Here is a 25,220-nt window from a genome sequence, read left to right as displayed (position 1 = left end):
CAGGAGTAGGACACTAGGCAGAAAATAATTCTTGCTACACCTCAGCTCCACACTAGGTCGGCCACGACATAGCCCCATTGCTCGGGGGCTGGCCTGCAAGTTAAACATCTTGCAAGATCGCATATGACCGGGTCTCGGCCCGAGTCTCAGCGTTCCTCCTGGCCAACAGCCACCCCATGTCGATGGAGAGGGGTTTTGTCTGGAGCGGTGCCCGCCTGGTTCCTGGTATGGTGAGTAGCTGTCTCCCCCTGGAAGGTTTCGGGGTGGATGTGGGCCCCTCCTTTGGACAGTCGGACCCCCAGGTCCCCCCCTTGCCAAGTCCCTTATCCTGCCCCCCCCCCCACACACACTGGGGCTATTTGGGTGGTCTGGCCACTTTCCTGACATGGGGGCAGGGCACTAACTGGCTATGGGGGCCGGGGGGAGGGGGCGCCGCCAGTGGCTGGATGATTGACTGTGCTGTGAGGGGTTGTATCTGGTGGGGGCTCCTGCCAGGGCCCCCCATATTGCCTGGATCTGTCCTTGAGGCCTGGTCTCCCTCCTGGTTCCCTATAAGCCTTGTGATGCCGCCATTTTGTTGTAGCCTGTGTGTTTATATAAACAGTGGCCATATTTGTGTAGTCCAGCGGCCATTTTGTTGTGGTTTGCCATTGGAAAAAGCAGCGGCCATGACAGTGGAGCCCTGTGGGTGGCGATTTCGGCTGTGGGAGCCCCTCCTCATCCCCTGGGGCTGACTCCTGGATCATGTCACTTCTGATCACCGCACGTTTGGTGCAGATTCCCCTGGTGTCTGCAGGTGCCTGTTTCTGTGGGTGGTGAGTCTAGTGGGGTCCTCTCCCTTTCTGCTGTGGATTGCTTGATGCTTTGTGCCTGGCGACTGGGTGGTGCTGCCAGTGCTGTGGGGGTTGTCCCTTAGCAGTGTTTTACACTTTTTGTGTGGTACCCCCAGGTGAATCATGGAGTTTTTGGAGCACGTTTCCCCACCTGATCCCCTCTCTGTGGCTGCGGGGCCCTCCGGGTCCCAACCATCCATCAATTCATGCACTGACGGCGGTCCTGGAGTCCCTTGTGTCCCGGGTGGAGGTGGTCTGCGGACGACCGGCTAGCAAAAAGCACCCCTGCCTTTCCCTGCCTCATCTGTCTCATCACATCCTGAATCTGATTTGGCTACCACAGACGTGGATCCCCCTGCTGGGTCTGCAACCACGCACCTGGAGTCCTTTGATAGGATGATTCCTCCACATCTGCGACTACACACGAAAAGGCGTTGGTGGATGCACTGATTGTATCTCTGCGTGAGACCCTGAAGATGGAGGACGCAGCTGAAGCTGTGACAGAAGCGCAGGTGCCCTTTGGCCCTCACAAGCCATCCAAAGCGGCAAAGGTGTTTCCTTTCCCTGCCTATTTTGACAGGATTGTTTCTAAAGAGTGGGGACGACCAAAGCGTCCCCGTTGGGTCCCTAAGCGATTTACTAGGCTTTGTTCCTATAAGGAGTACCTTCATAAGTAGTGGACTGTGCCACCGGTGGTGGACCCTCCGGTTTCCAGATTAAACAAGGCAACCAGGATCCCGGTTGAAGAGTCCCTGGTCTTTAAGGACCCGGCTGACCAGAAGGTGGAGGCTGTGGCCCGCACTATGTACACTCTGGCTGGTTCAGTAATAAGGCCGGTATTCAACATTGCCCTAGTGTCGCAAACTCTGACCGAGTGGGTTAAGCTCCTGCACCTTGACCTGGAGGGGGAACAGCTCCCCCCTGCCTTTCCGAGCTGGCAGACCATACCAGGCTGAAGTTTATCTGTGATGCCTCTTTGGATGCGGCTTCCCTGATAGCTCACCTCTCTGTTTTGGCAGAGGTCCTTCGGCGTGTCTTTTGGCTCAAGTGCTGGTCTGCGGATCAGACTTCAAAAAACGCTTTGACTGATCTTTCTTTTCAAAGAGATCCCATGTTTGGAGCTACCCTGGATGACCTCGTTAAAGGTCTCACAGGGGGGAACAGTACTTTTGTTACGCAGGCTACTAAGGACAAGGAACCTCATCGTAGGTATGGGCCTTCCTTCTCAGCTCATAAGAAGTTTTTTCATCCCCCGGGTCGACTGAAACGGGCTCAAAGTTTTACAGGGCCTCTTCTGGAGGATCCAAATGAACCTGGTCTGGCAAGCCAAGATCTGGCTTCTCCAGACCCGTGAAGGTGCGCCCTCACCTGTATCGGGGGTGGGGGGGACGTCTTCGCTGCTTTTTTCGGACCCATGGACTTCCCGGTGCAAGACAAGTGGGTCCACAAAGTCATTCGGTCTGGCTACAAAATAGAGTTTTGCTCTGGTTCCCCAGAAAGGATTTTTCCTTCCAACTTACACCTGTCCCCAGAAAGCTTACAGAGCCTGTTTGGGGTGGTACAAGACCTGTTCCTTCAAGGGGTGATTGTCCCGGTTCTGACCTTGAGTGCCGGTTCACACTTCCGCGCGTGCGGCTATCGCATGGAATATCGGAGCGCACTGCTCCTTCATTACATGCAATCGGATGTGCAGTGCGAATTCAGCCATACACTTCAGATCGCATCGGGATCGGATCTCGCAGTGGTTCACACTTGTGCGATCCGATCCTGTGCGTACTGTCAGATCCGCACCGCGATATGCGATCAAACTGGGGGTGTCGTTAACATTTCATTGGCACCCCCAGCGTATTGCATATGGCAGTGTGAACTGCCAGATGTGCGTTTGCGATGCGGGAACAGGCCGCAAATTCACAGCCTTCCCGCATCGCACAAGTGTGACCCGGCACTCAAAAGTTTTCAGGGTTTTTACTCAAACCTGTTCACAGTGCAAAGTGCATCCAATCCTGGACCTCAAGGCGCTAAACTGTTTTGTGTGGGTACAGAAGTTCAAAACTGAGTCCATTCGAACAGTGGTGGCATCCCTGCGCCGGGCGCATCGGCTGGGAAAATCCCCCCCCCCCCCCCCTTGTATTGGACAGTAGTCACCACGGATGCCAGCCTGTCTGGCTGGGGAGGCATCCTCTGTAAGCATTCTGCTCAGGGGATCTGGACGCTAGAAGAGTCCAGACTCCCAATCAATGTCTTGATTGTCGTGTGATCAGACTGTGTCTGGCTCTTTGAATGGATCGTATTCAGGGTTGTCCAGTGCGTATTCAATCGGACAATGCCACAGCCGTGGCATATGTCAATCACCAAGAGGGCACAAGAAGTGTCGTAGCGGCTCTGGAGGTAGCTGACATTCTAAGGTGGGCAGAATGGTTCATTCCAGCCCTCTCTGCTGTAGACGTGGATTTTACGGTAAGTCAAAAATCCCTTTTTTTTTTTTTTGCTGTTTTGGATAAAGTGGTTTACATATGTAAACGGTGTTCAAACCACACATATGAGGTATCTCCGCGATCGTTGGAGTGAGAGCAATAATTTGAGCCCTAGACCACCTCTGTAACTCTAACCTGGTAACCTGTAGACATTTTTAAAATGTCGCCTATGGGATTTTTAAGCACCAAAGTTTGTCGCCATTCCGCGAGCGTGTGCAATTTTGAAGCATGACATGTTGGGTATCTATTTGCTAAGCGTAACATCTTTGACATTATGCAAAAAAATTGGGCTAACTTTACTGTTTTTCCAAAAAAATTGTGTTTGGGCAAATACGGTGTGATAAAAAATATTGCAACGATCTCCATTTTATTCTCTAAGGTCTCTGCTAAAAAATATATAATGTTTGGGGCTTCTAAGTAGTTTTCTAGCAAAAAAAATCTGATTTTAGCTTGTTAACACCAAGTGTCAAAAATAGGCTTGGTCTTAAAGTGGTTAAACTGTGGCCAGTGGGCCAGATGCGGCCCTTTGCTTGCCTTTATCTTGCCCTTGGGGCACTATTCCTCTCACTGACACCAGTGATGGGGCACTATTCCTCTCACTGACACCAGTGATGGGGCACTATTCCTCTCACTGACACCAGTGATGGGGCACTATTCCTCTCACTGACACCAGTGATGGGGCACTATTCCTCTCACTGACACCAGTGATGGGGCATTATTCCTCTCACTGACACGTGATGGAGCACTATTCCTCTCACTGACACCAGTGATGGGGCACTATTCCTCTCACTGACACCAACCATGGGGCACTATTCCTCCCACTGACACCAACCATGAGGCACTATTCCTCCCACTGACACCAACCATGGGGCACTATTCCTCCCACTTACACCAGTGATTGGGGCACTATTCCTCTCAATGACACCAGTGATGGGGCACTATTCCTCCCACTGACACCAACCATGGAGCACTATTCCTCCCACTGACACCAACCATGGGGCACTATTCCTCCCACTGACACCAACCATGGGGCACTTTTCCTCCCACTTACACCAGTGATTGGGGCACTATTCCTCTCACTGACACCGGTGATGGGGCACTATTCCTCTCACTGACACCGGTGATGGGGCACTATTCCTCCCACTGACACCAATGATGGGGCACTATTCCTCTCACTGACACCGGTGATGGGACACTATTCCTCTCACTGACACCGGTGATGGGGCACTATTCCTCCCACTGACACCGACCATGGGGCACGGTTTCTCCCACTCACACCAGTGATGGGCCACTATTCATTTTAATGACACCAAAAATGGAGCAATAGTCCTTACACTGACCCTAACGATAGGGCACTATTCCTCCCACTAACACCATTGATTGGGGCACTATACCTCCTAGCTCTCCTCAGCTCCTCTTCTTGAGGTTTCAGATTTGGGTTCAGATCAGGCACGTGGCTATCTCTCTGTAGCAACTTGGGTAGTCTCTTCCTCTCGTTCATGGAGTACCTCCAGCCTTGGGACTACTACCTGATCCCTGGAAACAAATAGCTCCCTCCACAACAGGGAACTCCGCTTTGCTTAAATTTCCTACTATGGACTCAGAAACCATCTATTGGTTCCAGTACCTTACCCTCCGAAAAGGAATAGGAGCCCACCTGAGACAGAGAAGTTTGTGGATCACATGCCTAACAAAGGGATCTTGCGTGGCTCCAAAACGTTGCATCTTTGTTAGGTGATCATGCTTCAATAAAAACTACTTGGACTCCACTTGATGATCTGTGGTGTCCTTCTCAAGAACATTGCCTTAAAGTCTAACAAGTTTTACTGAAAGAAAAGGTATGGGTTCCTAAGTGCACCCCAGATCCTTTGTGATGTGTGTAGATCATCGCTAGAAGGCCCTGTTTATCCTTGGAATGTCAGCCCACCCTAGGTTCCTGCTCCATGTGATGTCTTCTGTGGACAGATTAGGTTTAAAGAACTTCTTAGGACTTCTTCTCCAGTGGATTGACCATCCCTACTTGGCTGTGGAAGGTCTATCCGATCTCTTCCCCTCTCCTTCCCTTTGGGTTAACGCTCATGCCTATCGCTCCATGGCTCTTTGTGCATCCTTGGGGATCAGGAGCTTACTAAGTCCACAGCTGGTTACTTTTAGGAAGACTTTGCAGGCCCCAGTCCCACATAGGGGTGTAGGAGTGGATTTTTTTGCTCTCATCCCATGTCTCCTCATCCCATGTCTCACCTTCTCCATTTTGGTCTACAACAGGGGTGTCAAACTGGCGACCCTCCAGCTTTTGCGGAACTACAAATCCAATCGTGCCTCTTCCTGTGGGAGTCATGCTTATAACTGCCAGCCTTGCAATGCCTCATGGGACTTTTGGTTCCGCAACAGCTGGAGGGCCAGTTTGACACCGGTGGTCTAGAACATCAAATTTACCTTGTGTTCTTTGTTTTTCCCTTCCTTGTGAGATCATTCCGCTCTGGCAGAGACCATATCCATCTTGGTCTAGAACGGGGGTCTCCAAACTTTCTAAGCATGGGGCCAGTTTACTGTCTATCAGGTGTTAGGAGGGCTGGACTGTGGCATTGGGAGTAGAAAATGCCCCAGCATCAGTGCCTAATCACTGGTCTTATTTTGAACAACAGTGCCCCATTGATGGTGTCAGTATGAGAAATGAATATGGGTGTGTAAGCGCTTCCACCTTCTCACATCCCAGTAGGGGGAACGCTGCCCCATCACTGGTTTCAGTTGGTGGAATAGTGCCCCAAGGGCAAGATAAAGGCAAGCGGAGGGCCAGATCTGGCCCCCGGGCCGCAGTTTGGAGACCACTGGTCTAGAACATCAGATTGATCTTCAGTTTTCTCTTCCTTGTGAAGTCATTCCCCCGTGGCAGAGACCTTCTCCATCTTGGTCTAGAACTTCAGATTGATCCTGTGTTCTTCATTTTTCCTTTCCTTGTGAGGTCATTTCTCTCTGGCAGAGACCGTCTCCATCTTGGTCTAGAACTTCAGATTGATCCTGTGTTCTTCATTTTTCCTTTCCTTGTGAGGTCATTTCCCTCTGACAGAGACCTTCTCCATCTTGGTCTGGAAAATCAGATTGATCCTGTGTTCTTCATTTTTCCTTTCCTTGTGAGGTCATTTCTCTCTGGCAGAGACCTTCTCCATCTTGGTCTAGAACATCAGATTGATCCTGTGTTCTTCCATTTGTCGTTTTGGTAGGTTCCCTTATCTACCCTGTTTCCCCGAAAATAAGACTGTGTCTTATATTAATTTTTGCTCCCAAAGATGCGCTAGGTCTTATTTTCAGGGGATGTCTTATTTTTCCAAGAAGAAGAATACGGTGCACATTTATTGTTGAACAAAAAAAAAGTAAATGTATTACCTGTATACGGTACAGTAGTAGTTGTCATCACAAACCAGCAAATTACATCCTCTGGTGTCATTTTGATTCCCCCCCAGACATCCACCCCACCCCCTGGGACCTCAGTCACCCCTGTGTGTCCACACAATGTGCCCGACTCCTGCCCCGCACGACTCACTGTCTAATTGTGAGTCTGCCAGACTCCGTCAGGGCAGAGCGAGCAGCAGGCGGCAGCTTGTCCTGGCGGCGGCGCGGGCTCTCTGATTAAAAGAGACCTTGCACTTCCTGTCTGCTCCGAGTGCGCTGCGGCCAACAGTGAGCTGCGCGGCGGCGCCCGCCACTACGGTCCAGAGTTACGGTAGCTTCGGGGGGCCTTATTATCGGGGAGACCTTATGTTTGGGGGAGGCCTTATTATCGGGGAGGTCTTGTTTTCAGGGGGATGCCTTATATTTCAGCAAGAAGCAAAACTGTAAGTAAGTCTTATTTTCGGGGGATGTCTTACTTTCGGGGAAACAGGGTAGTAGGGGCCCTATCCTCATTCATTCTTCACACTCAGGTTCCTTTAGGCATCTCCTGGGCTGCAGGCACGCCCCAGTCCTCCTAATGCGGTCTGTTTTTTTCTGTGTTGCCAACCCCTCAGTTGGATTGATTTTCAACGTCACAACTGTATCTGAACACTGGTGTCTCCCAATGGACAGAAAATAAAATGGGACTTTTTTTTTAATTTACCGTAAAATCACTTTCTTGGAGTCCATTGAAAGACACAGGTCCGGAACCCCTGTGTCTTTATTGACTCCTTTACTACTGTTTACCAGTCTTATTAGGTAAAGGGAGGTTATACTGGGGACTGCCTTACAAGTTCTGTGTTTGCCAGTGTCCAATTGTCCTGTAGAGGGCAGATTACCCCAACTGTATCTGAATTCCTGTGTCCCTCAGTGGACTCTTAAGAACTCCTAAACTTTAAGAAATGGATTTTACAGTGAATACAAAGACCCTATTTTAGATATTACCACTTTACTTGTTTGTTGTAACTGTTCTTCAGCAGCGATGCAAATCTAAATAGGAATTTGTATTGCTAAAGCATAGAAAGCAGTTTTAAAATGTGTACAAGCCGTTCGATTGGGGCGCAAAGGCGACTCAGATTTCCTAAAGAAATTTTTTTTTTTTTTTGTATTTATCTTTTTTGTATGTTATACTTGTTCTTTATGTTTCAGGTTTAACATCCTGCAGGAAAGTTTGATCAAACTGGTAGAGGCCAGCAATGACCAATCACATAACATGGATCGCTGGCTTAGCAAACTGGAGGCCTCTAACTGGCTGAGCCACATCAAGGAAATTTTAACCACTGCCTGCCTGGCGGCACAGTGCATCGATCGGTGAGCAGATTAGAAATACATCTGATAGGAATGGGTATCTGATATACATGTTATATGCTAATAAGTACAAAAGCCAAAGTAAATGTAAATTACAAAAAGTGCAAAGCTAATACGTTAGGTAGAAAGTCCATCCTCTCAGTCTTTGTATCTTGGCTGCGGCTCATAGTTAGGCTATGGCTCAGTCCTTTTATGAAAACACAAGACCCCACTCACACTGACATACCCATATCAACACCATTGTCTTGTTTTCCTGGTGTCCTCACCACCCCGTAGGGGTCCTTCATCCAATCTGTTTTTTTCTTAAGATTCTGTGAACCTCAAAGCTTTGGTTCCCCCGCTCAGGCCTCTATAACGACATATGATAGATGCCGCTGGAGGTGCAGGCTAGGTCAAGTCTGTCGACTTTATGCAACCTGTAAGCTAGAAAAATGTTCCATCGCCGCACATCATACAGGCCTGTCCATTACACAAATCCCCATGACCGGGACGAAACGCGTCGGAGACATGGCTTGGGCTAAGGATGCGATTACTTGTGTAACGGATGGACTTGTATGGTGTGCAGCGATAGAACATTTTTCTTTCTTACAATTCTGTCGCACTTAAGGACCTCCTCCATCATACAGTATATAAGTTCCTTGAGCCCGGTCACCATTAGATTGTAGTCTGCACTTTTATCCTTCAGTGATTGATAGCAAGACAATGTAATTGTCCTCAGTAGGGATCGACCGATATAGTTTTTTCAGGAACGATCACGATTTTTCGGCCACCCTTCAGGGCATTAGCTGATATTAGCTGCTGATATTCTGTTCATTTAAAGTGTGTTTTTTTTTTTTTTTGTAATTATATTTTTTTTATCAGTTATTATTGTCACAAGGGATATAAATTTCCCTTGTGACAGTCATAGGCAGTGACAGGTACTCTTTATAGAGAGGTTTGGGGTCTGGCGACTTTAAGGGTCCTTTCACACGGGCTTTCTGATCAGGTCCACCGGTCAGTTTTTCAGGCGGACCTGATGGGACGCTCCATGTACCTCCATGGAGTAGCGGATGTCAGCGGTGACATGTCCGCTGACACCCGCTGCTATCCGATCCGATCCTGTCTGTGAAATCCAGACTGATGGAAACCCTATTTTCCATCCGTCTGGAGGATTGGATCGGATTAAAACGGACAGGTGGTCTGTTTTCATCCGATCTCCCATAGAGGAGAGTGGGGATCTGACAGGTCGGTCTCTGCACAGTGAGCAGAGAGGGACCTGTCCTCCGCCTGCTCAGCGGATTGATTCCCGCTGGGCAAAACGGAGTGCGCAGGGCGGAAAGCCCGTGTGAAAGGACCCTAAGGCTCCAGTAACCGGAAGTGATGTCATGACATTGCTTCTGGGTTACTACATCGGAGACCCGATCAGAGCCAATGCCGGCTCTGTTCTGGTCTTCAGCCAGTCGGCGGATGTGCCGGTTGATCACTCGGGTCTCCCGGTGGGAAGGGGTGGAATGTGGCAGGAGGGGAGGGGGGACATCCCCTCTCGCTGCTTGTAAAAATAGCCGAGTGGCTGATTAGCCGCACCGGTTGTTAGTACAAGAAAGCCGACTGTCGGCTCTAAAAAACGGTACCGGGGCGGTGCCTCTAGCTGTAGCCATCACTCCGGTACAACCACTTTAAGCAATATCGGCAAGTTTGTGACCGATACTTCAAAAAAAAGTGAATGTCGGCCCCAGATAATCGGCCCCACCGATAATCGGTCGATTCCTAGTCTTCAGCACTCCAGGGCGTCTTCAGGGTTTTTTTATTGAGATTTTATTGTAGGGAACTGTAATGTATCTTCTGGGGCCGATATAACCCCCATGAAAAAAAAAAAGAACTGCTGGGTGCTATACATGAAGTTCTATCCCAGGAGACAGAATCCTCCATTTATAACCCCCTGCCATAAACATCCATCTGAGTAATTTTGCTCCATCGATGGTACATTCAGTAGTGACGAAAGATGCCCCATTGATAACAGAAATAGTCTTAATGCCAGACAGCTATACAGATTCGTCGGTTTACTGTTTCATAATTGCCCTGATCAATGTTGTTGAAAAATGAATAGTACATTTGTATTTCTTTGTGTCAGGGAGGGGGCGTCAGTGTTGGTCCATGGGTCAGAAGGCATGGATTCCACATTACAGGTGACTTCTTTAGCACAGATCATCCTGGACCCCAAATGCAGAACCATCCGTGGCTTCGAGGCCCTGATCGAGAAGGAATGGTTACAGGTGAGCGGGGAAGATGGAATGGATATTATATAGATGTGGCGGTATTTGGGGAGGGGAAACATTCGGAGTATGTCTATTTTCATACAAATTATTCCATTTGATTTGGGAAGGGTTGGATTTATAGGAGATGGGCCTCCTTCATTTTGGCAGGAGGGGGTATTTTTGGGAGGTGATATACCTTGGATCTCCTTGGTTTGAGGGGGGTGGGGTTTTATGGGAAGAACTGTAAATCAATGAGATTTACCTCCTTGGTTTACAAGGGTGGGTGGGGGGGAGGGATATTGGAGGACGTGGGCCTCCTCCATTTGAAGGGTTTATGAGGGGAGAGGCACTTCCCTGACTTAGGGGGGGGGGGATTATAGGAAAAGTTGGACCTCCTTTCGTTTGGTTTAATCTGGGGGATGAGTGGATATTTATGTGAGAAGATGTACTTTGATTGAGGAGATGGACCTTCTTGGTTTGTGTATGTGGGGATTGGGGAGGGGGGAGGGATTTTTGGGAGGAGTTGATCCTCCTTGCATTTACAGTGGGAGATGGACCTCAGTGATTTGGAGGGGGTATTTATGAGAGGGTATGGACCTTCTTAGTTCAAGGGGACATTTATGGGAGGAGATGGACCTTCTTGATTTGATGGTAAATTTATGGGTAGAGATGGACATTCTTGATTAGGAGGAGCAGTATTTGTAGTAGGAGATGGACCTCCTAGATTTTGAGGGTGTATTTATGGGAGGAGATGAACTTCCTTGTTTTGGGTTTTATTTATGGGAGGAGATGGACCTTCTTGACTTTGGGGACATTTATGGGAGGAGATGGACCTTCTTGATTGGGAGGAGCAGTATTTGTAGTAGGAGATGAACCTCCACGATTTGGAGGGTGTAATAATGGGAGATGAACTTCCTTGTTTTGGGGTTTATTTTCGGAAGGAGATGGACCTCTTTAAATTTCATACAAAGGACCTCCTTCATTTGGAGGGGGTATCAATGGGAGAAGATGGACCTCCTTCATTTGGAGGGGGTATTAATGGGAGAAGATGGACCTTTTTGGTTTGGAGGGAGTATTTATGGGAGGAGATGGACCTTCTTGATTGGGAGGAGCGATATTTGTAGTAGGAGATGCACCGCCTTGATTTGGAGGGTGTAAAAATGGGAGGAGATGAACTTCCTTGTTTTGGGGGTTATTTATTGAAGGCATGGACCTCTTTGATACCATAGGGAGAGATGGACCTCCTTCATTTGGAGGGGGTATTAATGGGAGTAAATGGACTTCCTCGTTTTGGAGGGGGTATCAATGGGAGAAGATGGACCTTGATTTGGAGGGGGTATTAATGGGAGAAGATGGACCTTTTCGGTTTGGAAGGAGTATTTATGGGAGGAGATGGACCTTCTTGATTGGGAGGAGCGTTATTTGTAGTAGGAGATGGACCTCCTCGATTTGGAGGGTGTAATAATGGAAGGAAATTAACTTCCTTGTTTTGGGGGTTATTTATTGAAGGAGATGGACCTCTTTGATTCCATAGGGAGAGATGGACCTCCTTCATTTGGAGGGGGTATTTATGGGAGGAGATGGTATTAATGGGAGAAGATGGACCTTGATTTGGAGGGGGTATTAATGGGAGAAGATGGACCTTTTCGGTTTGGAGGGAGTATTTATGGGAGGAGATGGACCTTCTTGATTGGCAGGAGCATTATTTGTAGTAGGAGATGGGCCTCCTCGATTTGGAGGGTGTAATAATGGAAGGAGATGAACTTCCTTGTTTTGGGGGTTATTTATTGAAGGGATGGACCTCTTTGATTCCATAGGGAGAGATGAACCTCCTTCATTTGGAGGGGGTGTTTATGGGAGGAAATGGACTTCCTCGTTTTGGAGGGGGTATTTATGGGAGGAGAATGGACCTCCTCGATTTGGCGGGGGTATTAATGGGAGAAGATGGACCTTGATTTGGAGGGCAAAGAGAAAATTCCCCTATGGGTGGGACTTTTTAGGCACTAAATTGTAACATACACAAAAAAAAAGTTTTATAATATTTATTAGAAAATTAAATAGAAAAAGTTAAAAGACTTGGCAAGCTGTGTAATACATCACATAAACAGATGGAAGATAACCACATAACCCCAGGGTAAGTACCCGACGCGTTTCGGAGTGTCAGTACATACTCCTTCAGGGGTGACCTTGGAAAGTGGTATAATCCACTGTAGTGATTGAAACAAATAGCCTGCCAGAATGTTAAAAACAAGTAGTCAGCGTGCTTAAGTTGAACATCAGGAATGCCGTTTAAAGATGGCAGAGCAAATTCTGAAGTTTTTTGTGTGCTCATTTGCCGCGAACACAGGCAGCTGAGGTCTCTGCCCTTTTGCTGCTTTTTTACTGTAGCTGGATATTTAAGGACTTCCAATTTTCTGGGTTCCAGCTGTCCCCACCCAGCCTCTATTGAGGCTGGTCAGCACGCAATGCCGAGACTATACATCCAGGACTCTGTTTAACTTCAGAATTTGCTCTGCCATCTTTAAACGGCATTCCTGATGTTCAACTTAAGTACGCTGACTACTTGTTTTTAACATTCGGGCAGGCTATTTGTTTCAATCACTACAGTGGATTATACCACTTTCCAAGGGCACCCCTGAAGAAGGAGTATGTACTGACACTCCGAAACGCGTTGCGAACTTACCCTGGGGTTATGTGGTTATCTTCCATCTGTTTATGTGATGTATTACACAGCTTGCCAAGTCTTTTAACTCTTTGTATTTAATTTTCTAATAAATATTATAAAACGTTATTTTTGTGTATGTTACAATTTAGTGCCTAAAAAGTCCCACCCATAGGGGAATTTTCTCTTTGCAATTTATTTGGGATGTGGCACGTTTGGGAACATCCAACATGAACATATCTTTGTTTGATTTGGAGGGGGTATTAATGGGAGAAGATGGACCTTTTCGTTTTGGAGGGAGTATTTATGGGAGGAGATGGACCTTCTTGATTGGGGGGAGCGTTATTTGTAGTAGGAGATGGACCTCCTCGATTTGGAGGGTGTAATAATGGAAGGAGATGAACTTCCTTGTTTTGGGGGTTATTTATTGAAGGAGATGGACCTCTTTGATTCCATAGGGAGTGATGGACCTCCTTCATTTGGAGGGGGGGGGGGGGGTATTTATGGGAGGAAATGGACTTCCTCGTTTTGGAGGGGGTATTTATGGGAGGAGAATGGACTTCCTCGATTTGGAGGGGGTATTAATGGGAGAAGATGGACCTTGATTTGGAGGGGGTATTAATGGGAGAAGATGGACCTTTTCGGTTTGGAGGGAGTATTTATGAGAGAAGATGGACCTTCTTGATTGGCAGGAGCATTATTTGTAGTAGGAGATGGACCTCCTCGATTTGGAGAGTGTAATAATGGAAGGAGATGAACTTCCTTGTTTTGGGGGTTATTTATTGAAGGAGATGGACCTCTTTGATTCCATAGGGAGAGATGGACCTCCTTCATTTGGAGGGGGTATTTATGAGAGAAGATGGACCTTCTTGGTTTGGGTCAGTATTTATGGGAGGAGATGGACCTGCTTAATTTGAGGGGGTATTTATGGGAGGAGATGGCCCTTCTTTCTAGAGTCCACTGTTCTTATAACCATCGGTGTCTGGCGGAAAAAAAGGAGAGACCCTGAGGAATGAATCCTCATTTGTGGCGGATATCTGTGGAAATCATTTAAGTGGGCTTGCTCATTACTGCTGTGTCTTGGATTCCAAGAAGGTGTTCTTTGACATAACAATTTCTGTGTTTGGAAACCACTGTAGATGCCAATACCAGCTATAAGGGAGGAGCACTCCTCTACTAAGGCTACAGAGGTTTTAGTAAAGTTCTTAGAGAACGACTGGAGAAGGGTTAAGGGTTACATTTGAAAAATTGCTTGCTTTGCAGGATCGTATTAAAGAAGCTTTAAGTGTATAATACCAGTCTCTTCCTACAGGCGGGTCATCCATTCCGACATCGTTGCGCACAGTCGGCATACTCCAACAGTAAGCAGAAGTGGGAGGCCCCGACGTTCCTGCTGTTCCTGGACTGCGTGTGGCAGATCCTCCGCCAGTTCCCGTGCTCCTTCCAGTTTAACGAACGCTTTCTCATCACGCTCTTCGAGCACGCCTACGCCTCTCAGTTTGGGACCTTCCTCTGCAACGACGAATATGAGAGGTCAGTGCCCGAGCTGAATGCACCAGGGAAATAGACAAAATCCATCTGCCCCTGTTTTTGTTTTAAATAAAGGTAAACTCCAGGTGGATCAGGTAATACACATTCATTAACGCCCTTCCTACCCCAGCGTCTATTTTAAATAGCTCTGAATGCCTGGGGCAGGTGGGAAGGATCGGCAATCACAGTGGTCACTTGATTGGAAGCCTTCAGCTGGTTATTGATATTTAGTCAGGACCAAGAGCTGTCTGACTGCCCAGTGGTGGGTATGTGCGGCGTATGGACGTTAAGTCACTCTCTCTTCTGCCGCCACACATATGTGTTGGGCGATCATAATAAAGGGGTTGTTTAAACTTGCGTTCCCATCTGAAAAGGAATCCGCAGAGGATTGCTTTGCAGAAGGCAGTTGACCAGCAGCTGGGGGGGGGGGGGGGGGTGATATGTCGCCTCCTAGATGCCTGTTTTAAGCTTTAACAGCCTGCGGTTTTACCAACCCCCAGCTGTCACCTTACATGCATGCTGGCTGGGCTAGTACACATGCCAAGGCTGTGATGCTTTGCTGCACGGCCATAGCAACAATTTTACCCAATGTACTGTTTGGCATGCAATACCGCTGTAAAACATGATTAATTCAAGTGAATGGGGCCATGGCGCAGTCGTATGTAATGCGTGCGGTTGCGACGTGGCCCCATTCACTTGAACAAGTCAGTGCCTGCCAAACCTGACATAGGAGGGGTATCATTTTTGTCACTGCCACAAAGCAAAGTGCCACAGTCGCAGCATGTTTTCGTAAAACCGCAGCGCAGCCACCTATTTTTTCCCCTCGGCCACAGGTATAAACGGGGACTGCCCATTTTTTAACTGCTTGCCGACCACCGCACGACTATTTACTGCGGTGGTCAGCCCCTCACAGGCAGAGCGACGTAGTACTACATCGCTAGCCTGTGAGGGTCTAGGGAGCGAGCGTGCGCCCCCGGAGGCATGCCCCCGCGCCATCACGGACCCCCCCCCCCCGCGCGTGTGACCGGCGGACCCGATGTCCTCCGGTCACTCGGCGATCGTCGGTGCAGAGGGAGAAAGGCAGGCGGCTGATGTAAACAAGCCGCCTGTCATTCTCCCCTGTGTAGGAATAGTGATTATACGGTTCTACTGTATAGGACCGTTGATCACTGTTCCTACACCTCAAGCCACAGCCAATCACAGTTAGAATCACGCCCCTAGGGACACACATAACCCCTCCCTCTCAAAAAAAGTTAACCCCCTTCACTGCCAGTGTAATTTTACAGTAACAGTGCATATGTATAGCACTGATTACTGCAGTAATGTCACTGGTAACCCCAAAAGTGTAAAAAATGTCAGTCAAGGGTCCGATCTGTCCGCTGCAATGTCGCAGTACCGCAAAGAAAATCGCAGATCGCCGCCATTACGCGTTAAAAGAAAAAACAACAAAAATGACAAAAATCTTTCCCGTAGTTAGTAAACACAATAACTTTTGCGCAAACCAATCAAAATACGCTTTTTACTATTACTTTTTTTTTACCAAACATATGTAGCATAAAACAAATTGGCCAAAAATGTTAAAAAATTTAGATTTTTACATTTTTTTTTGGGGGAATTTCATATAAAAAATGTGAAAAATATTGTTATTTTTGCAAAATTGACGCTATTTTTTTGTTTATAGCGCATGATCAAAAAATCGCACAGGTGATCAAATACCACCAAAAGAAAGCTCTGTTTGTGGGAAAAAAAGGACGTCAATTTAATTTGGGTGCAGCGTCGCATGACCGCGCAATTATCCGTTAAAGTCACGCAGTGCCGAATCGCAAAATAGGCCCTGGTCAGGAAGGGGGAAAATCTTCCGGGGCTTAAGTGGTTAAATAAAAGCAATTTAAGTAGCTGAATGTGACTTGTTATTAGCAGTCCCCTGTACAGCAGAGCTCAAACTGTGGGAGGGAGATGCAGCACAAAGAGCTAATTCACGTATGTTACAGTGCACATGTGAGAACAAGAAACACGCTGGTAGGGAGAGAGAGTGGGACAGAGATGAGTTCATCAGTCTGGAGAAGCATGCGACTCACTCACCTTCCTCCCACTTAAAAAGCGCTGGTGCTTGGCCACTCAGGAAGCCACAGCTGTCACATGGGGGGTCATGTGACAGTGCTGAAATGTACAGCAGAAGGGGGATGATCCGGTAATAATATGAACATTCCAAAAATTGTGATTTTCACAATACTGAATCTTGTTGCTTTTTTGTGTTCTAGGAGTAGACTGAAGCTCCAGCAGAAGACTTTGTCCCTCTGGTCCTGGATAAACCAGCCGACAGAACTCCACAAATTCACGAATCCCTTATTCGAAGCCAATGGGCTGGTGATCTGGCCATCAGTGGCCCCCCAGAGCCTTCAGTTATGGGAAGGTATGGATGCTGCAGATCTCATTTATGACTATGATGTTTTCCAAGTCAGGGAGGGATCTTTGTAGCCCGGAGTATGCTCTTCCTGCACACAACTAAGAGAGCTCCAGACTAAGAGAGCTCCAGACTAAGAGAGCTCCAGACTAAGAGAGCACCAGACTAAGAGCGCTCCAGACTAAGAGAGCACCAGACTAAGGGAGCTCTAGACTAAGGGAGCTCTAGACTAAGGGAGCTCCAGACTAAGAGAGCTCCAGACTAAGAGAGCACCAGACTAAGAGAGCACCAGACTAAGAGAGCACCAGACTAAGAGAGCACCAGACTAAGAGAGCACCAGACTAAGAGAGCACCAGACTAAGAGAGCACCAGACTAAGAGAGCACCAGACTAAGGGAGCTCCAGACTAAGAGAGCACCAGACTAAGAGAGCACCAGACTAAGAGAGCACCAGACTAAGAGAGCACCAGACTAAGGGAGCTCCAGACTAAGAGAGCACCAGACTAAGAGAGCACCAGACTAAGAGAGCACCCGACTAAGAGAGCTCCAGACTAAGAGAGCTCCAGACTAAGAGCGCTCCAGACTAAGAGAGCACCAGACTAAGAGAGCTCCAGACTAAGAGCGCTCCAGACTAAGAGAGCTCCAGACTAAGAGAGCTCCAGACTAAGAGAGCTCCAGACTAAGAGAGCACCAGACTAAGAGCGCTCCAGACTAAGAGAGCTCCAGACTAAGAGCGCTCCAGACTAAGAGAGCACCAGACTAAGAGAGCACCCGACTAAGAGAGCTCCCGACTAAGAGAGCTCCAGACTAAGAGCGCTCCAGACTAAGAGAGCACCAGACTAAGAGAGCTCCAGACTAAGAGAGCACCAGACTAAGAGAGCACCAGACTAAGAGAGCACCAGACTAAGAGAGCACCAGACTAAGAGAGCTCCAGACTAAGAGAGCTCCAGACTAAGAGAGCTCCAGACTAAGAGAGCACCCGACTAAGAGAGCACCCGACTAAGAGAGCACCCGACTAAGAGAGCTCCAGACTAAGAGCGCTCCAGACTAAGAGCGCTCCAGACTAAGAGCGCTCCAGACTAAGAGAGCTCCAGACTAAGAGAGCTCCAGACTAAGAGAGCACCAGACTAAGAGAGCTCCCGACTAAGAGAGCTCCCGACTAAGAGCGCTCCAGACTAAGAGAGCACCAGACTAAGAGCGCTCCAAACTAAGAGAGATGTATTTCCCATAGTCAGTTTAGCTCAGGGATCCTCAAACTACGGCCCTCCAGCTGTTGGGGAACTACACGTCCCATGAAGCATTGTAAAACTCTGACATTTACAGACATGACTAGGCATGATGGGAATTGTAGTTCCTGAACAAATGGAGGGCCATAGTTTGAAGACCCCTGGTTTAGCTGCTCATCGCTGCTGTGTTGATTGGACGGACTACAGGGTTTCTGTGTGGTCTGGTAGTCAGAGATGCCTCCTGGTCTGCCCCTAGCTATTCCGAACATGATAGGCAGGGGGTGTCTAGGGATGTCACTCATTCCTATAGCGCCACCTACAGAACTTTTACACTTCCAGGTCTCTAAGGAGTGGAGGAGCTCCTGGAAAATGTGACGTTGGTGGAAGTCACCAAGCATAATCTTGAGTTCTTGTCCCTATTCCATGTAGCTTGTGTGAAAGAGGGGTACCTAGTGGTCACATGACTGCTAGGAGGATTAATCTGTTTTGTATTTGGTCACAGCAGTCCCAATTCCTGGCTATAATGACTGGCAGGATCCTTTGAGATACAGGCTGCTCACAGCAGTCCAATTCTTGTCTATAGGGACTGGCAGGGGCCATTCCAGGTGAAGGATGCTTACAGCAGTATAATTCATGGCTATAATGACTGATAAGGGGTCCTTCCAGGTGAAGGCTGCTCACAGCTATCCAATTCTTGTCTATAGGGACAGGCAGGGGTCATTCCAGGTGAAGGCTGCTCACAGTAGTCAAATCCCTGCTTTAAGGGACTGGGAGGGGTCATTCCAGGTAAAGGCTTCTTACAGTTGTCCAATCACTGCCTATAGGGACTGGTAGGGGTCATTCCAGATGAAGGCTGCTCACAGCAGTCCAATTCCTACCTATAGGGACTTTCAGGGCTCATCCCAGGTGAAGGCTGCTCACAGTAGTTCAATCCCTGCCTATAGGGACTGGCAGGGGTCATTCCAGGTGAAGGCTGCTCACAGTAGTCCAATCCCTGCTCATAGGGACTGGTGCAGGGGTCATTCCAGGTGAAGGCTGCTCACAGTAGTCCAATCCCTGCCTTTAGGAACTGGCAGGGGTCATTCCAGGTGAAGGCTGCTCACAGTAGTCCAATCCCTGCCTTTAGGGACTGGCAGGGGTCATTCCAGGTGAAGGCTGCTCACAGTAGTCCAATCCCTGCTCATAGGGACTGGTGCAGGGGTCATTCTAGGAGAAGGCTGCTCACAGCAGTCCAATTCCTACCTATAGGGACTTTCAGGGCTCATCCCAGGTGAAGGCTGCTCACAGTAGTTCAATCCCTGCCTATAGGGACTGGCAGGGGTCATTCCAGGTGAAGGCTGCTCACAGTAGTCCAATCCCTGCCTATAGGGACTGGCAGGGCTCATTCCAGGTGAAGGCTGCTCGCAGTAGTCCAATCCTTGCCTATAGGGACTGGCAGGGGTAATTCCAGGTGAAAGCTGATCACAGTAGTCCAATCCTTGCCTATAGGGACTGGCAGGGCTCATTCCAGGTGAAGGCTGCTCACAGTAGTCCAATCCTTGCCTATAGGGACTGGCAGGGGTCATTCCAGGTGAATGCCGATCACAGCCAACTGATGACTGCTGTTTACATTTATAACCCAGGTTTAGCCCTCAACTAACACTGTGAATAAATCCAGCGCATGAGCAGTGCAGGGGAGCCCCATCTTTTTTTATATCATTTGGTGTTGTGACGTGTCATCCAGGTCACAGCTCATCCCATTGGCAATTTCTATTCATCAGAAGGACATATAGGGGGGGGGTTGAAGTCTGACCTCCCCCTGCTGCCATTGTGGCCTAGGCTAGAATGACGTGTTTCTGGTCCTGCAGCCTCCTGGGATACACGTGACACATCTCCCAGGAGCTGGAAGGACCAGGCACACAGAGTGCTGATCCCCAACATAGAAAGGGTAGCCAACTGAAAAGGACCAAGATGGCGGCACTTGACCCAGGTTATGTCACATTAACAGCAAATTGCAGCAGAACAACACAGGATTTTGAAGATAAGGTAATATAAACACAGAGACCTATGTTCCTAAATAGCAGGAACACAGGAGCTCTGTGTTGACAGCAGAGAGAACAACGGTCAAGCAAGAACAAATAATATGCACTGTTACTGTATAAATGACACTGGCAGGGAAGGGGTTAATACTGGGGGTGATCAATGGGTTAAATGTATGCCTAATTGTGATTACTAACTGTGTGGGGGGGGCTCTTTGAAAGGCACACAGAGATCGGTGATTCAGCTTAACAGAAACACCGATCTCTCTGTGCCTGTGTGACAGGAGAGCCGCCTGCTTTGTTTACATAGGCAGGCAGCTCTCCTGTCAGTTTCCCTGAAGATGGCGGGAGGCCGACGGCGATCGCGCCCGCTCCTCCCGCGGTCTGACTCCCACTGTGTCTAATCACAGCGGGAGCGTGGCTCCAGCAACGCGTGTGCGCCGCCAAGACTGAGTGCACATAATCACGTAGATCTACGTGATTATGCGCAGCCGAGTCGCCCTGCCGCAGTAAATCTGCGTGGGGTGGTCGGCAAGTGGTTTAAAATTTTTTTTTTTTTTTTTAATCACTTTTGTTCCTTTTACAAGGAATTTAAACATCCCTTGTAATAGAAATAAGCAGGACATTTTTTTATTATTATTATTTATTTATTCTTTATTGTGAGATCTGGGGTCAAAAAAGACCTCACATCTCACATTTACACTTAAAAGCAAAAGAAAAAATGTCATTTTTAAAAGCGAAATTAAAAAAAAAAAAATTGGCCCTTTAAGTCCGTTAGGCGGAAGTGATGTCAGACGTGGCTCCGGTCCTCCAAGGACATTGAGTCGAGTGCGGGCCAGCTTGCCCTCACTCCACTTCCTGCCCATTCCTCCAGAGGATCATTTTCTCCTTTACCGACGGCTTCCAGTAAGCAGAGAAACAACCAGAAAGTGGTGGGAGGTGGGGCACTTCTCCCGCTGCCTACAAAAGTGATCCCGTGGGTAATCAGCCGCTGAGACCGCTTTTATCGAATGCCGAATCGCCCACTGTATGAAAAAAAAATATGGGGTTATGGTAGTGGATATTTAACGTCAAACTAATGAAGTGTATATATACAGTGGGTGGTCAGAAAGTGGTTAAAAAAAAAACGGTGTGGGGTCCCACCCCTAAGATTATACCAGACCCTTTGAGTCTGGTATGGCTCTTAAAGGGGAATCCCCACTTCAAAAAAAAAAAAAAATGGCATGGGGTCCCACCTCCAAGACCATACCAGACCCTTTGAGTCTGGTATGGCTCTTAAAGGGGAATCCCCACTTCAAAAAAAAAAAAAAAAATGGCATGGGGTCCCACCTCCAAGACCATACCAGACCCTTTGAGTCTGGTATGGCTCTTAAAGGGGAATCCCCACTTCAAAAAAAAAAAAAAAAATGGCATGGGGTCCCACCTCCAAGACCATACCAGACCCTTTGAGTCTGGTATGGCTCTTAAAGGGGAAACCCCACATCAAAAAAAAAAAAACGGCGTGGGGTCCCACCCCCAAGACTATACCAGACCCTTTGAGTCTGGTATGGCCCCTAAAGGGGAAACCCCACATTAAAAAAAATAAAAAAAAAACGGCGTGGGGTCCCACCCCCAAGACTATACCAGACCCTTTGAGTCTGGTATGGCTCTTAAAGGGGAAACCCCACAGCAAAAAAAAAATGGTGTGGGGTCCCACCCCCAAGACTATACCAGTCCCTTTGAGTCTGGTATGGCCCCTAAAGCGGAAACCCTACGTCAAAAAAAAAAAAAAAGGCATGGGGTCCCCCCAAGACCCATATCAGAGCTTGCAGCCTGGCAGGTCAGGAAAGGAGGGGGGGGCGAGCGCCCCCTCCCCCTGGACCATACCAAGTCACATGCTCTCAAAATGGGGTGTGTGGGTACTTTGGGGCAGGAGGGCCCCCACACCAAAGCACCGCCTCTTTCCATCCACCCTGGGCGGTGGTTGTGGGTGGTCTGCAGGCAGGGGGCTTATCTGAATCTGAAAGGCCCCTTTAGGAAGTAACCCTTTTTCTCTGCCCCCCCCCTCCCCTAGGTGTGTTCCTGCGCTGGAATCGGCCCTCTAAGTACCTGGAGGACGCCTACGAAGAGATGATCCACATCATAGAGTACAACAAGGAGCTGCAAGTCAAAGTCAATGCACTGAGGAGGCAGCTGGCCGAGCTAGAGACCGAGGACGGGATGCTGGAGACCCCATAGAGCGGGCACCCCTCTGCCAATCACCTCGCCCCCCCATTGTGCCCTTGTGTACGTGACCTGATGCGGGAGGGCGGAGGGCTCCATGTTTACAATAACTGTCATGCATGCACTACACGTTTCCTCTCGTGCATTCGGTATATTAATCTGTGGACAGATAATGGGGACCAAGAGGGATGCTGGTGGCGGCTCTGATTGTAAGACCAACCACACCCAACTACATCCAAAGCTGATAATCCTATTCTAGCTGGGCACTGGTTGGTTGGTTGAGTCCCATTATTGCTTTCAGAGACTATTAGTGGGATTTTTCTGTAGTCTGCGTCACCCATCCCCCCCCTCCCCCCCCCCCCCCACTACACCATAATGAAGGCGGTGACCTCTCACCGATGGTTGACCCCAATTATTTCTAATCCGGAGAAAGCGCCACCATCTGACTACCTTATAGTGGCCTCTCCGTAAGGTAGACCTGAAGATGCCGTTGGGGAGATCTCTTTATCAGAGAGTTACTTCAACTTAAATCTGTGACGTGCCTAGCGCTACTCTACACTAAGATCTATTTCGACAAACATTAGTTGGACAAATGTCACAGGCATTCGTCGGGGCTGAACAAACGTTCCCATATTTTCTCAAATACTACAATTTCCTTTGATTGTCAGCGCCATCTAGTGGCCAAAATGTGGGATATTTTCTAATGTAGGTATTTAAAAAAAAAACAATTCAAATTTTGGCCAATAGATGGAGCTGACAATCATAGGAAATGATGGTGAAAATTTGTGCTTGTGACATTCATCCAACTAATGTTTAATAAATAGAGCTTAATGTATATTGTAAAATCCCTATACCCAATAACAGGTGTCTGAGGTACCCTAACCCCCAAAATTGTTTTTTTTTTTTTTTAACTATCCGAAATATCAAATTTTAGGAATTAAAAAATTTAAGAACACGCAAGATAAAGATGAACTATATTATTATACAGGATTTATATATTGCCCCAACAGTCTGCACAGCGCTTTACAATAGAAAGGGAGACAATACAACAACAATGCAATTCAATACAAGAGGGTTGGCAGGGCTCCTGGGAGCTTACAATCTAAAAGGGAGGGGCTGGTGGGATAAAAGGCAAAACTGTATTGGAGAATTTATAGGCTCATACCTTCAAGTGAATAGATACTGGCAAGCTTTTGAGGACATGCCACTATAACCCTAACCCACTCCATGAGTTCTGTCATTTTAATTATTGTTTGTTTTTCTTTTTTTTGGATTGTATAAATCCTTTTTTTTTTTTTTTACTTTGATCGTCAAGTTATATTTTTTTTTTTTTTTTTTACTTTGATCGTCAAGTTCAATTTTTTTTTTTTTTTTTTTTTTTTTACTTTGATCGTCAAGTTACATTTTTTTTTTTTTTTTTTTTTTTTTTTTTTACTTTGATTGTCAAGTTACATTTTTTTTTTTTTTTTTTTTTACTTTGATTGTCAAGTTACATTTTTTTTTTTTTTTTTTTTACTTTGATCGTCAAGTTATATTTTTTTTTTTTTTTACTGCAGATTAACAGTATAAATTTTATTCCGTAACTTGTCCTGTTTAAACTGACACTAAAATGATGATTCACAGACAAACTGTTGCAACGTTATTTACAAATAAAATCGACTTTTTTTTTTTTCTTAATGCAATGCAAAAAGGAAATCTGAAAAAATAATTATATTAATGGTTAGAAAAATGGAAAAAAAATAAAGCAAAAAAGCAGTTGAATATGGGTTAAATAGCAATTAATTTTTACATCCGGGAGCAGAAGTAGAACAGAGCGTACCACATACGTCCTATGTACTTTCATTGGGGTTTCTTTTTTTCTTTCAGATGTGTGTAGTAAGCCCGGTAGCCACAAATGGTTAGACTCCTCTTGTCTCCTTTGAGCGGTCGTGACCACCTTCTATATCGCGTACATAAAAAACAAAAAATAACTGTTAGGGGAGAAGGGGAAGAAGGAGTTGATTAGGGTTAAATAGCAATTCATTTCAACAGCCGGGAGCAGCAGTACAACAGAGCGTACTACATACGTCCTAAGTACTTTATCATGAAGTTTTTTGGATGTGTGTAGTACTCCCGGTGTACACCAATGGCTAGACTCCCGGTCTCCGTTGAGGGATCATGACCACCTTCAATATTGTGGAAATAAAAAAAATAACTGTTAGGGGAGAAGGGGAAGAAGGAGTTGATTAGGGTTAAATAGCAATTTATTTCAACAGCCGGGAGCAGCAGTACAACCGAGCGTACTACATACGTCCTAAGTACTTTATTATGAAGTTTTTTGGATGTGTGTAGTACTCCCGGTGTACACCAATGGTTAGACTCCTCTTGTCTCCTTTGAGCGGTCGTGACCACCTTCTATATCGCGTACATAAAAAAAAAAAAATAACTGTTAGGGGAGAAGGGGAAGAAGGAGTTGATTAGGGTTAAATAGCAATGCATTTCAACAGCCGGGAGCAGCAGTACAACAGAGCGTACTACATACGTCCTAAGTACTTTTTTCTTTGGATGTGTGTAGTACTCCCGGTGTACACCAATGGCTAGATTCCTCTGGTCTCCGTTGAAGGATCATGACCACCTTCAATATTGTGGAAATAAAAATAATAATAATAGTTAAGGGGAAAAAGCAGTTGAATATGGGTTAAATAGCAATTAATTTCTACAGCCGGGAGCAGCAGTACAACAGAGCGTACTACATACGTCCTATGTACTTTCATTGGGTTTTTTTTTTTTTTTTTTTTTTAAGATGTTTGTAGTACGCCCAATGTACACCAATGGTTAGACTCCTCTTGTCACTGTTGAGGGATCATGACCACCTTCAATATTGTGGAAATAAAAAAAAATAACTGTTAGGGGAGAAGGGGAA

General features: G+C 47.1%; 1 protein-coding gene across 1 annotated transcript in view; it reads left to right on the top strand.

Moving 5' to 3' along the window:
- MTMR9 (myotubularin related protein 9) overlaps window positions 1–22,542 on the top strand; it is a 56,878-nt gene extending 34,336 nt beyond the window's left edge. Inside the window, exons 6-10 of the mRNA XM_082252089.1 lie at window positions 7,886–8,047; window positions 10,155–10,296; window positions 14,253–14,473; window positions 16,732–16,883; window positions 22,170–22,542. Of these exons, the coding sequence (XP_082108215.1) occupies window positions 7,886–8,047; window positions 10,155–10,296; window positions 14,253–14,473; window positions 16,732–16,883; window positions 22,170–22,333 (841 nt within the window). The 3' untranslated portion in view covers window positions 22,334–22,542. The remainder of the gene's footprint in view (window positions 1–7,885; window positions 8,048–10,154; window positions 10,297–14,252; window positions 14,474–16,731; window positions 16,884–22,169) is intronic.
- Window positions 22,543–25,220: the final 2,678 nt, after the last annotated feature.

Source organism: Pelophylax lessonae (assembly GCF_965119305.1).
Source record: "Pelophylax lessonae genome assembly, chromosome: 3".
NCBI classification, from domain to species: domain Eukaryota; kingdom Metazoa; phylum Chordata; class Amphibia; order Anura; family Ranidae; genus Pelophylax; species Pelophylax lessonae.
Note: the sequence above shows the minus strand (reverse complement) of the source record. Positions and strands in the feature narration are given on the sequence as shown.